The sequence below is a fragment of the Cebidichthys violaceus genome, unplaced genomic scaffold, assembly GCF_023349555.1.
Source record: "Cebidichthys violaceus isolate CVI_PGR_0920_01 unplaced genomic scaffold, fCebVio1.0.p SCAF_6, whole genome shotgun sequence".
Classification (NCBI taxonomy): domain Eukaryota; kingdom Metazoa; phylum Chordata; class Actinopteri; order Perciformes; family Stichaeidae; genus Cebidichthys; species Cebidichthys violaceus.
In genome coordinates, this window is record NW_027176816.1 from 11,121,227 (window position 1) to 11,137,131 (window position 15,905).

Genomic DNA, 15,905 nt, shown 5'->3' on the forward strand with positions numbered 1-15,905 from the left:
AGGACAGGTGGAAAATCGGAGAGAAACTACAAACAAGGAGCAAAGGAAGGAGGAAAAGAGTGATGGAAGAACAACATACATATAGAAGAAAGAAATAAGAGTCTGGTTATGGTAAATACAATATATATATATATATATATATATATATATATATATATATATATATATATATCCTGTTTCAAAAACTCCTAATAATTTGCATCTGTATCTAACTGCATACAAAGTTTGTAGGGATTTCCAATTTGAATAAAGCAGAACCAACTGTTTTGACACTGGTTTACTCAAAAGCAAAGATGAAAGAAGAGTTGCATTTCAGTAATATGTGTAGTACACAGTACACCGGCCTATGTGTAGTATACAGTACACAGGTCTTTGTGTTGACAGTAGAGATACAGGTGGAGATGGAGAAATAAAAAGCAGCAAGGAGTTTCAACTGACAAACTAAAACATCAAAGCTTTTTCTCACTTCCTCCTTGTGTACGCTGTATTTCACGACAGCAAATATTATCACCATAGTCCACAGGAGTCAGACCTGGGTTAATAATGGAAACAAAAATGTTAGCCTGCAATAAATCCCAGCAGAAATTAGATGTAGCACACCAAATTTGGAATTAAAATGTTCAAGAAGCAAACATTTGGCTTGTAATCAGCCATAGATCAGTGCATTCCTCTTATGAATGAGGTCCAAAAGAGCAAATGTAAGGGAGAGAAGAAAAAAAGCAAGTGAGAGGAAGGGATGGAAATGGGGAGAAAAAAGGCAAAGACAATTGGCACGTCACATCACCAGGGTCGTATCTGCAGTGATGGATCGCTGTTAACGGCGTGTACTGTATATCCATGTATGCAGTGTGTGGGTTATTGTTGGATCCCTGTGGCCTAAGGGTGGTGTGCTGTAGTGGAGCATGAGGGGATTTATCTATAGAATAACAGTGTCAGTATGTACATCTCTCAGAGACAAACACAACAGCGGGAGAGTCTGCCATGGTTATTTTAATTCTGCAGACAGGAGAGACACTGAAACTGTAGGCGGACAGATGTGTGTAGGAGAGTTTGACAGTAGTATTTACATTCAGACGGGGGACAGATACACTTAAAGACTTTAGGACAGGAAGGAAGGTTCTATGAAGTTGAGCTGTAAATGTTATCAGCTGTTACAGTGATTTATATTTGTATATCTGTCACAAGGCTTTATTGGATGACAAACTAATTCTTTATTTTTGCTCCAATTGTTAAAAGCATTTGAGTCTTGAATTTCATCATGTCCATGAAGAAAACGGATAGAAAAATACTTGAACTTCCAAACCCAGTGGCACGAAAATTAGGACAGGCAAGCTTAAGCTCTGAATGTGAGTATATAATACAGTAGAGGATAAAGGAATAGAAGGGCTCTTAGCAGAGAGATGGGAGTAAGGGTGGCAAAGAGGAGGGAGAAAAGAAAGAGAGATGGGAGAAGAAGGTCAGAACTGTGAGGCCTTAGGGGTTAAAACATGGCATCAAGAGAAACACAACAATGGCTAAAGTGAACATAGTGTACCTATTAAATACAGTACATGTGTTTACACAAACAGTGAGACAATGAACACTTTAAAGGTAGGAAAAAATCAAAGTCCCTTTTTGTGCATCTCTCCTGCTTTAATACTGCGGTAATTACAGCTGTGGTTAACAAGCCGGTGATTGAAAATAATTAGGATGTTGTAAATATCCCATTCCCTTTTCTAAAGAAAGTAACATGTAAAAAAAAAAAAAAAAGTCCATGCAAAAATCCATAGACCAATAAGGGACAAGCATCATTTAGTGAGAAGTGAGTAGTAGATTTAAAACTTGTGTATATTAATTGTTTTGTTCCAACTTGAGATATTCACCTTAAAAAAACACCAACTTACAAAATAATGTGCATCGGAGAGTTAAAACAAGCTATGGCACATTTCAACAGACAGTAGTACTGAGGCTGAAATGGGAACACGTTTCACATTTCAAGGGTCAACTTTAGGTCATTACCAAAATTTATAAATAACACTTTTTGGCATAAAACTCTTCATATATATTATTTTCATGCCATGTCATGCATTTCTTAACGTTATGGCGCAATGCCCTAATTTTTTGTAAATAACTTATGAACACATCTGTTACATCTGGTACATGGGTGGTGGATACTGAACATTTGTGATTTGTCACGCAGGATAAGTGTGATCGGAGGGCTCAGAATAATCTGATGAACACAGCAATAAAGACTCATATTCAGAATATATATTCTGTACCCTTTTCTTTTTTTTAAATGACAATAAATATTTGTGTGGCATTGATAAATACAAGGTGGGTAACATACATGAAATGGGACTTCTAACAGTTAAGCAAGGCTTATTAAAATCAGAACATTTTCTTTAGGCAGTGACTAAGACACTTGTGTTTTAGCAACAGAAGATGGGGGGGGGGGGGGGGGCACCATTAACTTCTTGCAGTCTCCATGGAACAGATCCTAGTCACAAAATTTTCTGACAAAATGAGGGAAAAGGTGACTGTGTCTTAGCTGAAAGACGTGTACGCGATGAAACTACAATTGCAAAACATAGGCAACTGTGTGAGATGGATGGGGAAGTAGGGCCAACAGTGATCACAGGGTGAGTGAATTAAGACTAAGCTATAGTTGCCTGATGGGTGGAAGGTTAAGAGTGTCCAGAGCGCTGTGGTAGAGCTCTCTCAATGCTCTCAACAAATGCAGACGACAAAACATCTGGTTGAAGAGATGAGGCAATGGCTCCTGGAAGGAAAAACAAAAAGACGAGAGAAAGAGAAAGTGTGTGGGGGAGTTAAAGAAAGAGAAAAAAGAGAGGTGATGATGGCATGAAAGGGAGATTTAGAAAGAGACAAAGAAAAATATGAAATATTGCTAACCTCAGACTGAACTGATGGGTTTTTTGTTTTTTGTGTGACAGTAATCACATTCTGTCAGTGACAAAAAGTCACCAGACGGGGCCAAAGGGCTATTAACACACTAATCTCTATATGATGTAAAACCGGAAGGGAACACACACACACACACACACACACACACACACACACACACACACACACACACACACACACACACACACACACACACGCTTAAATTGATAGATATTTACAGACATTTATCACCAAAAATGTGCACATAATTCCTTTTCAGTGAATAAATTAATACATAATATACATAAATATACTGTAATGAGGGTTTATAAATATATAGAGTAAATTAATCCTCACCCCCAGCACATGGACTCTGTTGTAGTACGAGCTGAAGTCTTTACTGAGAGACACGAGAAATTTACAGATCTGAGGAACACAAAAAAACACATACATGAGTGAGATAAACATCTTAACAGCAGAGTTTGGTTTAATACACACCTTCAGTAATCAGTGAATCTAAATCCACTGACCTGTTCACTCTTAATATTGACTCTGGCTCCACCCCTTTCACTGTCCAACGCTTGTCCTGATTGGTCCAGCAGCTCGGAGAAGGGGATGAGGTAATTGAACAGGAGAAGCCACTCGCCCTGTTGGTCCAAACACAGACAGCACGGTAGGATTAACACTGAAATATTGGTAGAACTTCTAACATGAGTATTTTTTAATGGAAAGAAAGTAACATAAAATTAAAGGAAACCTAAAGAAATGAAAGGAGTTCATAGAGGAATAGCATAGAAGGTAATGTAGTACCTCTTCTTTCAGAGCAGAGAAGTCTAGCTGGGAGCCTTCAGGGATTTCAGGGTATAAACCTGCAGATAAAAAAAGTCAGAAAACTACATGAGCAATACAATGTAATACAATCTTAAAACAAACAGTTTTGTAGCTGTTTCATTCTTAAAATGGAATAAAAAAAACAAAAAAAAAAAACTTGTACCCGCTTGGTAGCTTGTGAATTTCACCCCAGGATCAATAAAGCTTTATCTTAATTTATAATATTACATCACAATTTACTTGTTGATTATATGTTGTATTATTAATCTGAATCTGTAAAATGAATGAATCTCTTGCAGAGCACAACTCTCACCCTTCTCCACTCCTCTCTCGTAGCTGTCGAACAGAGTGTGCAGCCTGGCACAGTTATACATCACAAACACACCTCCTCTCGGCCCTTTGGTGGACACGCCCCCTTCACGCTGGAGGTCCAGTGTCACCTAAACAGACAGCTTTGTCAGTCATTCCTACTCAACCAATTAAAGAGCAAACTGTCATCAATTTCCACGTCAAGTTTGTCAAGTCAAACACAGCCATCAATATGGCCATTTATAGCACATAAGCACATGCACGCAGCGTCAAATTTGGGTTTAATTGTTGGCAGTGGCGGTAAAATTGTCAGGTCATTCACCACTTTGGCAGACAGGGAAAATGCACAACAGAAAGACACGTTTAGTAAGGTTAACATTTGATTGGACAGAACTACGCATTTGAAAGTTGGTCATAACTGCTTTATACAAGCAATTCTATTTAGCTGTAGAACCTTATTTGTTTTGATTGACAGTCAAAGTTCACTGAATTTAAACCAGTAGCTCACAGATCGATTTCGTCTGAAGTAATAGCTCAGTGTGTAGCGAGTCTGTAGTTCAGTGTTACATTACAACGGCAAACAATGTTTCAGTTTCTTCGTTGTCCCAGGATAAATATTCTATGTATGAATTGCAAAGTATTAATAGTATATTTTTCCATGTAGGCGGGCACATTAATGTATGTGCATGCATGTGTGCAAGTACCCTTATGTGTAATTCAAACACTGGAATTTTGTGTTAATATATTTAACATATATACATATTTACATTCAATGATGTCAAAATGATCTAAATGGTTTTTCTTCATTTACAGCATACTGTAGATTTCAAAAGTGGCAGATACAATTTGTGGCTGGCTGACAAAGAAAACTTGCCTGCCGCAGTGGCAGGAAGTGAAAAAAGTTAATTTCAAACTCTGCCTGTGTGACACATGCAGGTGCAAACACACAGGTGTGATAATGACTCACGGGACTGGTGTGGACCGTCGACAGAAGCTCAAATCTGACAGTGGCAGACGTCATAACCCTGATGATGTCATCCCACGTCTGACCTACAAGAGGAAGAAGAGGCAGTATTTCACTCCAGTTAACTCACCTTAACTGTAGATAAGTAAGGAGCATGTAATTAACAATGAGTACGTACATTAACAAACACACACACACACACACACACACACACACACACACACACACACACACACACACACACACACACACACACACACACACACACACACACACACACACCTTCTACTTGATCTCCATACTTCATCTCTGAGGCCTCCTTCATCTGACCTCTTCTCAGCCTGGAGCAAAGGAGGAAGAAAGCAACAGTAGGAGCCTCGTTAACACAAGACAGCTTGGGGGCTAAAAATATGCAGCGATAACGCAGAGATGAAGATAGCGCCATCAACGCCCATTAGTGTTCTTTTAGTTTAGTTTAATTAGAGCTGCAATTACACAGTGCACACAAGATCCGAGTGAGAGTGTCTTTTGTGATAATAAACGTCTGTCTGGTGGAGAGCTAGACGGAGAAAAGAAGGGGAAGACAAGTGGAGACGGAGGGAAGATAAAGGAATCTAAAGACAACGACAGGAGGAAAGACAAGAGAGGACAAGAGAAGAGACACAACAGTAGACAAAGACAGTGATGTGTCTTACTGCAGATATTGTGCAGCCGTGAGGTGAGAACCAGGAGTCTTCACAGGCCCACACACCAGATGTCTCTGCAGACACAGAGAGCGGAGCAGGTAAAAATAAGAACACAGTGCAACACATGATTGTGTGTGTGTGTGTGTGTGTGTGTGTGTGTGTGTGTGTGTGTGTGTTGTTGTTACCTGTGTGTGTGTTGCTCCACTGGCTCTCCACAGCACCGCTATCTGCTGCTGACGGAACTCATCCTGACAGGAGGTCACATGTAAGGCTGTTGCCATGGCTACCTATAAAGGAGGCAGCGAAGACATATGAATCAATGCTTTGTTTTTTTCTGTAGTTTTTAAATGGAGAAAAAAGGAAATCATCCGTGTGTTTGAATACTGCAAAGCTGTGTGTGTGTGTGTGTGTGTGTGTGTGTGTGTGTGTGTGTGTGTGTGTGTGTGTGTGTGTGTGTGTGTCTTACTGTGCAGTCGGTTGTGGCTAGGTCCAGTTGAGCCAGGTGAGAAACACTGTCTCTGTGTACTGAAACAGACATACCAACAATGTCCTACTAGTAAATATACAATACCAACTATCTCTTTTCCTGCTCAAATTTGCTGATTTTCAACCTTATCTCTGCCTATCTGAGTTTGGTATATAGTGGGACGCGTGCTGACTCAGCTTCGGTAGCTGTGGGGTGCAATGACGCTCAAAATCTTCCTTGTTCTCTTTGCTTGTGTTACCTTTCCAACAGATACAATGGCATCCCAAAATATGGGTACAGAGGATGTGTACAGTTTACGGTGTAGATTTGACAGTGTTTTAGCTGACTCGTATATTCAGCCAGAGAGCTCAAGGCTGCAGCGGGGGTGATGTGGCGGCAGGGACTCTAAACATGAGCTGCTTAGAGCAAACCCCAACTGGTGGTGCCTTTGCTCCAATTGCCCTCCGATGCCAACAGAACAATCATTCTGCTCTAATGAATGTCAGAGTGGGCAGTTTTTTTGTCGGATGCTGTCGCTGACGACAACCCAGAGAGAGAAAGCCGTGTGTGCATTACTATGCATGAAAGGTTTGCTGGAGACCTTCTTCAGTACCCCAAAGATAAACTGGACCACTGAGCAAGTGCAATTTCGGTGCGATTTTTTGCCATTGGATTTTTCTTATTAAATGGTCTTCCTCTAAAGAAGGAAAGAGAGCTGCCAACGAGCCGCTACAGCCAGGGAATGGCAGAGAGACACAGTGGAGGGCAACAGCGTGTAGAGCCGCCATATTTTCACATCTTATTCTGTGAATTAAGGATTTATTATCATTTCAGACTAATGATATTGGTGACGTTTTGTGAGTTTATTCAGTTTATTTGTGAGATGCAGCAAAACTCTGACTAACAAAGTCAGTTAAATTCACTCTCATATCCGTCTGTTAAAGCTGCCCTGTGGAATTTTGACCTCTAGCAACCCTATGGAAAATTGAAATGGTAGTTTTAAATGGGTCACACAAATATTGCAAATATAAAGTCAGCGAGTATTTTTTTTCAAACAAGCAAGAACTCGCTTAGATTGTTCGTTGATGCACGGATCAGGTTTCCATTAGGAAAAACTGAAACAATCAGATTTTTGCTCATTAGGAATGCATGCAGTTAGGAAGAAGTGTAAGAGTTTCTGATGGTTGCCTGGCAAACTCATGGTTACCTTACTGGCCTGGCCAAGAAATACTTCTAGCATGTACCTCTCTGTAAAACCCAAACTTGTCAGTGTTTCTTTGACTAACCAGCAATTTGTTGAGTTTCTAAAATTCTATTTTCAACGCATGGAGCACTACATGGCTCTATTGTCAAATCTCAGACAGATATCTCAAAACATCTGCTCATGAAATCTCCTAGTGACCTCACCTATGCAGGTACCAAGGCTGGGGTCGTATCCCAGCAGCCCCTCCTCCTGGAACACTCGTTTCAGGTTGACCCTGAGAGCTCCCTCGTTCTCCCCCTCCTCCGCCTTCCTCCCTCCTCCTCCGCTGGTCCTCCTGCCTCTCTCCGTTTCCCTCTCTCTGTACGGGGAGTTCTCCAGAGCCTCCTGAATCTTCTCCTCCCGCCCCTCGTTGGTCCAGTTGGCTGGGGCTGTCGGCCAATCAATGCCCAGAGCTCGGAGAAAGGTGATGATGTCGCTGTCTTCGGGGAGCCTGGGGCAATAGGACACTGCAAATCTGAGACAGGTAAGGAGATTGGTACTGATCACAGCTGCCATTTCAATCTACGGCTGCATTTAACAACTATCTTCATGAGCAATTAATGAATCATTTAGTCTTTTATTTGTCAGAAAATATTGAGCCCACGGTGACATCTACAAACTGCTATAAAAGAAAGAAGAAGTAAAAAATACAGCACGGATGAATTTGTTTAGGATGACGGTAACTTAAAGGAAGTGCATGTGTGTGGACAATTTAGAAATGTGCAATTGACCCAGAAACTCACCCCTGTCTTCTCAACAGCGCCCCCATGTGATCAGACAACAGAACAGTCCTCAGATGGCCCAGAGTCAGTGTTTCAGGAGTGGGTGTGTTGGGTTTAGGGTGCAGCGCAGGACAGTTGAGCACCACACAGCCCTGGTTCTGGCTCGAGGGCTTCAGGTACTCTGTGGCTCCATCTGCCAGGACAGCCTTGAAGGCTGCGGGCCGGTCCACCCTCACCCTCAAGCCCTCACCCATTACCTCCCCACCAGCCACGGGGAGAATCCCACTGCCACGGAGGGACAGTACCCTGGACATCACTGCTGGAGGGACCTGGGCAGGTAAAGGGAGCAATTAGAAACTCATATACAGTATATGCATGCATTAACAAAAGGTATATGTGAATGTTTGAGGAGGGAACGATGTCAGGGTAAATACATGTGGATGTATGCCAAGTAGGTACGAGATGATGTTTTACTTTAATGTAATTTTATACTAGTAATATTCTTAATAGCTTTTACCTTCAGATATCTGTCTGAACAACTTTTGCACATGCATGTGTGGTTATAACATTACAAAAATGCACTCAGTCAGTGGAAAAATATCAAATCGTGGTATCTGCTTCAAAAACCCACAAGAGTGTATCTGTAAAATCAGCATACATGCTTTTGATGCAGTATACAACATGCAAAAAAATATCAACATCCTCTTACACAAGGATGCATGAACACGCTCACGTGTACAACGTGCCGGAGGTGTGGGTTCAAAGATACATTTGTTTGAATTATTTACACTCGGACATAACTGAAATAGGCCACATTTTTTATGACATTGATGTGAACAAGCTATGGAAGAGGCCTCCGTGGTTTTCAGCTAAGTTAGCTGCTTGTTTGTGTGACCCATATTGCACGTGCAACTCATGGGTTAATAATTACTGCCGCGGGCTGATAATGTCTGGTCGATCATGATGAGGCTAAGTCAGCGGTCACGGTGACAGTATCACCCAAACATATTTATGATTTGATGTTTTGAAGGAAACAGGTCAGCTTTCACCTCTTTCATCAAGCAATTGGCCTCAGCTGAGCGCTATAAAGCAGTGAGTTCCGGTCACGCCGAGTCACGTTTGTAACCGTTGAAAAACACCATCCGTCCATTTAAATATCACTGCGCTTAACAAAATCACTCGCGCAACTGTCAAGGACGGAACTATAATGCTGAGTGGAAGAACACAATGTCAAACAGTACGAAGTTGAACGCGTGAACCAGCGATGTTTAACATGCCCGGCTATGATTCCGGCTTTAAAAACACGTCTGTCAGTGCATCTAGCGTCAACAGAAACACATGAATAAGGCACAAACACATTGAAATGAGCAAGGAGCCCGTTACATTACTATCAAAACCCCAACAGGTATCAGTTAAACCAACCTGCCCGTCCGCATACAGCGTGTTAAGCATCGTGGTCGGAGACAAGAAGTCCCTGTTACGCAGGTTTTTAGCGCTGCTCTCCTTGAACCAAAGCTTCTCCGGTTCTGGGAAGATCCTGTCGCCGTTTAGCTGGCTGTAATCGGGGACATTTTCACGCTTCCCCCGCAGTGCGGAGCTCAGCGCCCGGACGGTCGGGGTGATCCGGAGGGGCGAAGACTCCTCGATATTCTCCATCACCAGCACACGGACAGGTGAGCTTGCTACCAGGCTATCGGCACATCCACACCCTGCTCATGTCTTCTTGTCAAACGCCGTCTCACTGGTGTCTATGCTGGCTAAAAGCTTGCACTGCCGAATTACATGCCAGTTCCCTGCCGCACGGTTAATCACTGATCGATGTCAGATATTGGCTGTAAAGGAGGACTGCATTGGATGTTTTTCTCTTTTGCGGAACCAGTGAAGTGCAATCTGTTTCTTCCGAGGGGGGTTTCCGTGTAGGACCAGTGGAATTTGCCTAATAGCGCCATCTAGTTTGTGGTAGAGTAACTGCAATCTTAACTACACTGTCTGGCCAAAACTATGTGGACACATACTTTTCTGTAATTTGTTTAACATTTTCTTCTAGTGCAACCAGGTGTCTAATAGAATATGTGCTTCTATTATAGGTCTTCAATTTAATTTCTTATGATGAGCTGCATTTCTAAATATCTTCAGGTCACCTAAATATGATTTACTGACCTGCTTTCTATCATCTGCATTGACTGACTGCGTAGGCTGCTGTCTATTGTTGGTGGTTTTAACCTCCAGGGGCACACTCTGGACTTGATCAACTCCAAGGCTCTTAATATTTCTAAGGTTGTGGGGTCGGTGTTGCTCTTATTGATCATCCCTGAGTTTGATGACACTCAGAACATGGTATTTTAGTGAAAACAGAGAAATACAAGGCAGTCCTTCTTCTCTGACATCATTGCCATAAACAATGACGATGCATATGCCGTATTTGCTACTGCAATGCTGCAACTACTTCCTACATCTTAGGTATACGCGTCAGGCCAGACTTCACTGAAGCTTTTGTGGCCAAATGTGAGAAAATTTCCCCCTCAATGGCGACTGGCATAGAGGCCTATTGACAGCCATGGTTTTGAAAAGAGACGTTCAGCATATATTTTCAGTCAAGTGTAGTTATAGGCCTAGTGTGTGTGTGTGTGTGTGTGTGTGTGTGTGTGTGTGTGTGTGTGATCCTAAACTATATTGTTAAATAAAATCGTTTGTCATTATTTTTTTAAGTATTGCAACTATTTAATAACACTTTAATTAATGATATAATAAACTGTATTATTATTTTAATTAATTACTTTAAAAAGAGCAACATCGCAAATACTTTCATGCGATTGATATATACATATATATATATATATATATATATATATATTTAGCTGCTACTCTATAGACGAGTGATCTTCAATAGACTAGCATGTCAAAGAAAGGAAAATTATTCCTAGAGGAAAAGCTTTTTGGGACATTTTTTGTAGGTACTGATTGGCAGAGGGCATAGCTATTTCCATATAAATTCTGTATTGCCAATAAGATTAAAGAAGTAGAAATTGAAATGTTATACTATGTATCCAACAAATCTATATTTCTCCAAATTTACAAATGTTACTTTAGAGACTTGATTGAAAGATATTGTTTAAAATTATGAATAATATCAAAATCGACTGTAAACATGTCATACACGTTGAACAAGATAAATATAAAACTGAATGCATTGTAAACATATTGATTTATATATGTGACATTTTGCATACATAAATGCAAGATGTGTGGGTGTACCGGTCTCACGTGCAGGTGATCAGCAAACTGAAGGCGCTGAGGAAACGGTACAGTAAGTACCACCTGCAGAACACCCGCTGCGGGAGCGACCGTGTCGACTGGCCGTTTTACGAGCAGTGCCACCAGGTTTTTGGGCATGCTCACGCGGGGAACCGCACATCGAAACGGTTACAACCCATTAACACCAGTAAGCACATGTGTTTCTGTCATTACTGTGTTAAGGGATGACCTGCAGGGTCGTTTGTCCTGAGGTCCCAGAAAACACCAGTAGTTATTTCATTGCTAGATAGTAACATAAATTGCATTTAGCTTACTGTTTTGTACATTCCTCTTTGCATATAGAACAGAAAGGAGATAAATGATTCCATAAGAGATTTTTCCAACAATGAGACTTTTTAAACTGCATACTGTGTGCTATGACTACAATATGGCAAAAACAGACACAAACGGTACACACCAAATTATACAAAACCCAATACCAACCAAAGAAAATGACGGAAATTGGGCAGAAATTGGCGTGTCCTCCCGGGTGTCATGTTTCCATCACTGGCGATTTGGAGCTGGAGCCGATAAATAGCCGTGACTCTGGCGGTCATTTCTCCCAGGAATGAATGCCGATTATAATTTCTCACTAAAGACAAAAGCCAGATGTCAGTGGTTGTTGGTGGGGTTTTTTGTCCAGTGGGAAAGCAGCTTTACATCTTCTCACATGAAGTCAGACAAACAGCCCACATATTCCAGGTTTAAAATTCCCTTTAACTGAGCACTGCTTCCACAAGCAGCCACAGAATGAGGAAGTATTTGTCTCTATTCCTCCTCAAAGTCATGTGAAAAGTTACTCCTTCTACTTCTCAAAAATCAAGTTATGGTCTGTTATGTTATTTTTGCATACATTCTCATGAGTCGTGGAGATAAAAGAACATTGATGGTTTTTAAAGAGGAGAATCAGCTGGGTTTTTCCTGACTTTGAGGCAAAGCTGCGACTGCTTCCATATTTTGTGTACAGTTGGTCTAATATCCTTTCGTTGTGTAGGTTTCATCTGAAAACAACCCCAACTTAATAAATCTGTTTGCTTAATGTTATTTGTCCTCTTAAGGTGAAGATTGAAGTGTCTGCTTTAATCACAGTGCTCTCAGTGATCGAGCGGGCGGGTGTCAGCCCACTTGTATATTTAACTTATTATCCAGCACATTGGATTTAAAAAGAAGATATGACGATAATGTTTAATGATTGCAAACACCATACAGCTGAAAGTCTGCTCTTTCACCTCCATAATCGTTTAGTTTCAGGTCCAGTTTTTTGAAGCATGTGTCCCTAACTGGCTGCACCGTCTTTTTGTTTTCTAGCGTACACAACGGTGATGGGGCAAGTCTCTACGTTTGTGTCGACGACGGTCACCCTGCTCCGAGAGGTGGACGCGTCCATGCAGGCGCAGGAGGATGCCCGGCTACAGAGGTTGATGGACCATGAGAAGGAGATGCAGAACAATCTAATGAGTCAGCTGGTGGCCATGCATGAAAGGATCAACCGAGAGAACCACGAGAGACACCTCAATCTCGTGGACAGCATACTGTCTAGGTTCCTTCAGGTCGCTGACTTGACACTTCCTGTGTGGGTGACGATGGCGTACGACAGAGTTATTCAGGTGAAGGGAACACCTCTGACATGCTCCTCCACCAGCTGACTTGTGCCTATTCCACATTGCTTTATTTCCACTTTATTTATCAACAATACACAGAAAAATGACTGAGATAAACCTCAACTCTGCTCACTTGTATCCAAATTCAGGTTAAAAAAAAACAGATCATGTTCACACTACAGGCCTTCACGCTCCGTTCTGATTCACTTTTCATTTGTTAACCCTAAAACGACACCATTGTAAACTGACAGTGGTGATGAAACTTGAACAACAAAAGATAAATTGAAAGGAACAATGAAGCTGCATCATAACAGTCGATTGTAGCCGCAGAATTCCATTTCTAAATATAATTAGCATAAGCTAATGTTATTTAGGCATGCAATAAACTAAAAGTTATACAACATTTATAACTATAAACTCCAAATGATGAAGCTCATTTAAATTGGCTAGTTAGACTATGAATAGTTGGATTTATATGTATAATAGTGTCGAGCCTATCAAAGCATCTGGATAAATTTAGACATATTGGGCCTCATATTAAAAAACCAGCTCGTACGAACAGATTTGTTCTGAAGTGGCTTTTCAAGTGATGTAGGAGAACTTGCCGCATTCACCAATTTCCTCTTTTCTCTCAAGTACAAACGCATAATAAAAGAAGCAACAAAATCGTATGTAAATTACACATAATATATAAAATATATTTCAAAATTGGCTATTGATGCTATTTGATAACACTGCAATATCTCAAGCTGAAAATGTATTTAAATAATGCACTAATTGAAATTCAATTTATCTCTATATGTCTTTAGACGGCGTCCTCATATTGGCAGAGACCGATGGATAGTTCTTGCCTGACAAGAACTATACTAGCACTTATTCTCTCATCATTGATCACGTTGTTGTGGCGAGAGACGATTTTTTTATAACAAACCATGTCCTCTTTATTTCAGCGACAGTACGACCCTCAGGTGACACGGCATTAAGAGCACTCTGGTCCCTTAATTCTGTTCCTGATGCTGTTAAAAAGTATACACTTTCCTTTATGTCTCTGAAAGAACTGTAAAGTGCTTCTTTCTATTCTTTTGTGCCATTTTCATGAATGAACACTTAAGGGGCAGGTAGGTAGCCTTATGTTGTATTATTCTCATAAACACATGCTCATTTACACACAGGTGGCATTGGTCACGTTTAGGCCGGTCGTTTACACAGTTCTCTGAAGTTAGGAGCGTTTGCTGAATCTGACGTGGCTCACTCTTACCAGACCACCGTACGAAAAAAAGTAAGAGAGTTGAGATAACTATACAAATGTTCTTGCATGAGACCCATAATTATTCCTACATATACATTTTCTTTTTTTTTTAAATCTCTGAATGTGTGACTCAGAACATCAGATCTGTGTCATGACTTTGGAGAATTAACACCTGCAGTGTGAACTTGGCTTTCAGTTGACATGAAAGTTGGCAAAAGAGTCTCACAAAAATATAAAGTAGTGTCTCATTTGTGGATGGAAGAACAAAACCTCTTCTGCAACCTCACCTGAGCATGTTAGTGTGAACCGTGAATCAAACTCTTCAGCAAAAGCTAAACAAATCATACTGGCAACATACCTTTTGTTGTAGGAAACTTTAACAAAGCATTTGGTTTCATTTAGGATTTTTATATATGACCTATTACAATGTGTGACTTCAGTAATTGATAACAGTTACTGGTAACCTTGTTTTTATATTTGGCATTTAGAGAAAATGTTGCTGAGAGCGCAGGTCATAAATAATGTGTGGTGAAAAAAAATATACACAGTGACTGATAGTTTCAAATTCTGAGATTTATCCATTTGAAAATATTATACAAAAAAACGATAATTACATTGTACAAACTGAGACCTAAAATGATTGGCAATAGGCGCTCATGTCGCGGTTCGAGGTGTCATTCTTGGCTGACACGATATTCCCGGTTGCGTTTACTGTTGTCGGCAATCCGGGAGAAAACGTGTCATTGAGGAAAAACACCTTCTGCATCAGAGAAACTAAATCCATTCAGTCATTACACTCTCATTTATTCTGTTCAAAATGGCAACACAGCGTTCAACACAGGCCACACCACTGTTAGTTTCACTTTCCTTGTTTTTCATTTTGAAAGAAACAATACTCATCATTCCAGCTTGAATGCACCACCTGAATGAGAATGGTTAAATTATAAACTAGAGACTTTGGTTTTATGTGTGGCTCTGTCAGCTGGTATGTTTGCTTCAACTGAACATACTTCTCTACTGTTCCACACCATTACCAGTGTTTTGAATTCTGTTGTTTGGTTCTTCCTTTTTAAGGGTCAATAAAGTTTTCAACTGAAATTAGATGAATTCATTTTTAAACGGAGGCTGACTTAAGAAATGCATAGTAATCTGATATGATTAATGGTTTGTATCATGTTTAAGGAGAAGTGCTCAACCTCAGCTCGTCTGCTCAGGATGTCCTGTGCATTGTGGGATGGAAACGGACCCCATAACCAGCTGGAGCCAAGAATCACAGCTGCATTATGGGTTCCGTTACAATCCCACCCACCAAAACAAGCTTCAGGTCCAAACTCTGGTCTGGTCAGGTTAACGCAGCTAAAAGAAAAGGAAATAAAAAAGGTTAACAGTGAGAAAAAGGTGACTTTACGTTTAATTAATCTGACTTCAGTTCTTTTAGTTGCAGCTTTTTATATCTTTGTGTTTGGTGTACCGTCTTGAAAAACCTGTTGTTTATCATCCGTTGAGCGACGAGGTGAGCCTGACAAGGAAGAACTGATAGAACGATAGAAGGAAGGAGAGAGCTGAAAACAAAACTTGAGGAAGACATTTACATCATAGGACTCTTCTTGTGGAACTAAAAATAGCTTTTTGACCCTAATTTGAAGCTGTATGAATT

The 15,905-nt window shown here is 40.6% G+C and overlaps 2 protein-coding genes across 2 annotated transcripts; one reads left to right on the forward strand and one right to left on the reverse strand.

Moving 5' to 3' along the window:
- Positions 1 to 262: 262 nt before the first annotated feature.
- On the reverse strand, positions 263 to 9,995 carry dalrd3 (DALR anticodon binding domain containing 3). Its single transcript, XM_068733058.1, has 13 exons — positions 9,527 to 9,995; positions 8,126 to 8,433; positions 7,547 to 7,857; positions 6,140 to 6,198; positions 5,859 to 5,960; positions 5,683 to 5,747; positions 5,270 to 5,328; positions 4,991 to 5,073; positions 4,028 to 4,154; positions 3,694 to 3,752; positions 3,414 to 3,530; positions 3,241 to 3,309; positions 263 to 2,758 (listed from the first exon to the last, which is right to left on the reverse strand). Exons 1-13 carry the CDS (start codon positions 9,758 to 9,760, stop codon positions 2,639 to 2,641), a joined length of 1,713 nt encoding a protein of 570 aa, XP_068589159.1. The 5' UTR covers positions 9,761 to 9,995; the 3' UTR covers positions 263 to 2,638.
- On the forward strand, positions 8,056 to 15,768 carry LOC137889098 (uncharacterized). The gene is made up of 5 exons (XM_068732727.1): positions 8,056 to 8,061; positions 8,143 to 8,441; positions 9,695 to 9,777; positions 12,707 to 13,005; positions 13,950 to 15,768. Exons 1-5 carry the CDS (start codon positions 8,056 to 8,058, stop codon positions 13,980 to 13,982), a joined length of 720 nt encoding a protein of 239 aa, XP_068588828.1. The 3' UTR covers positions 13,983 to 15,768.
- Positions 15,769 to 15,905: the final 137 nt, after the last annotated feature.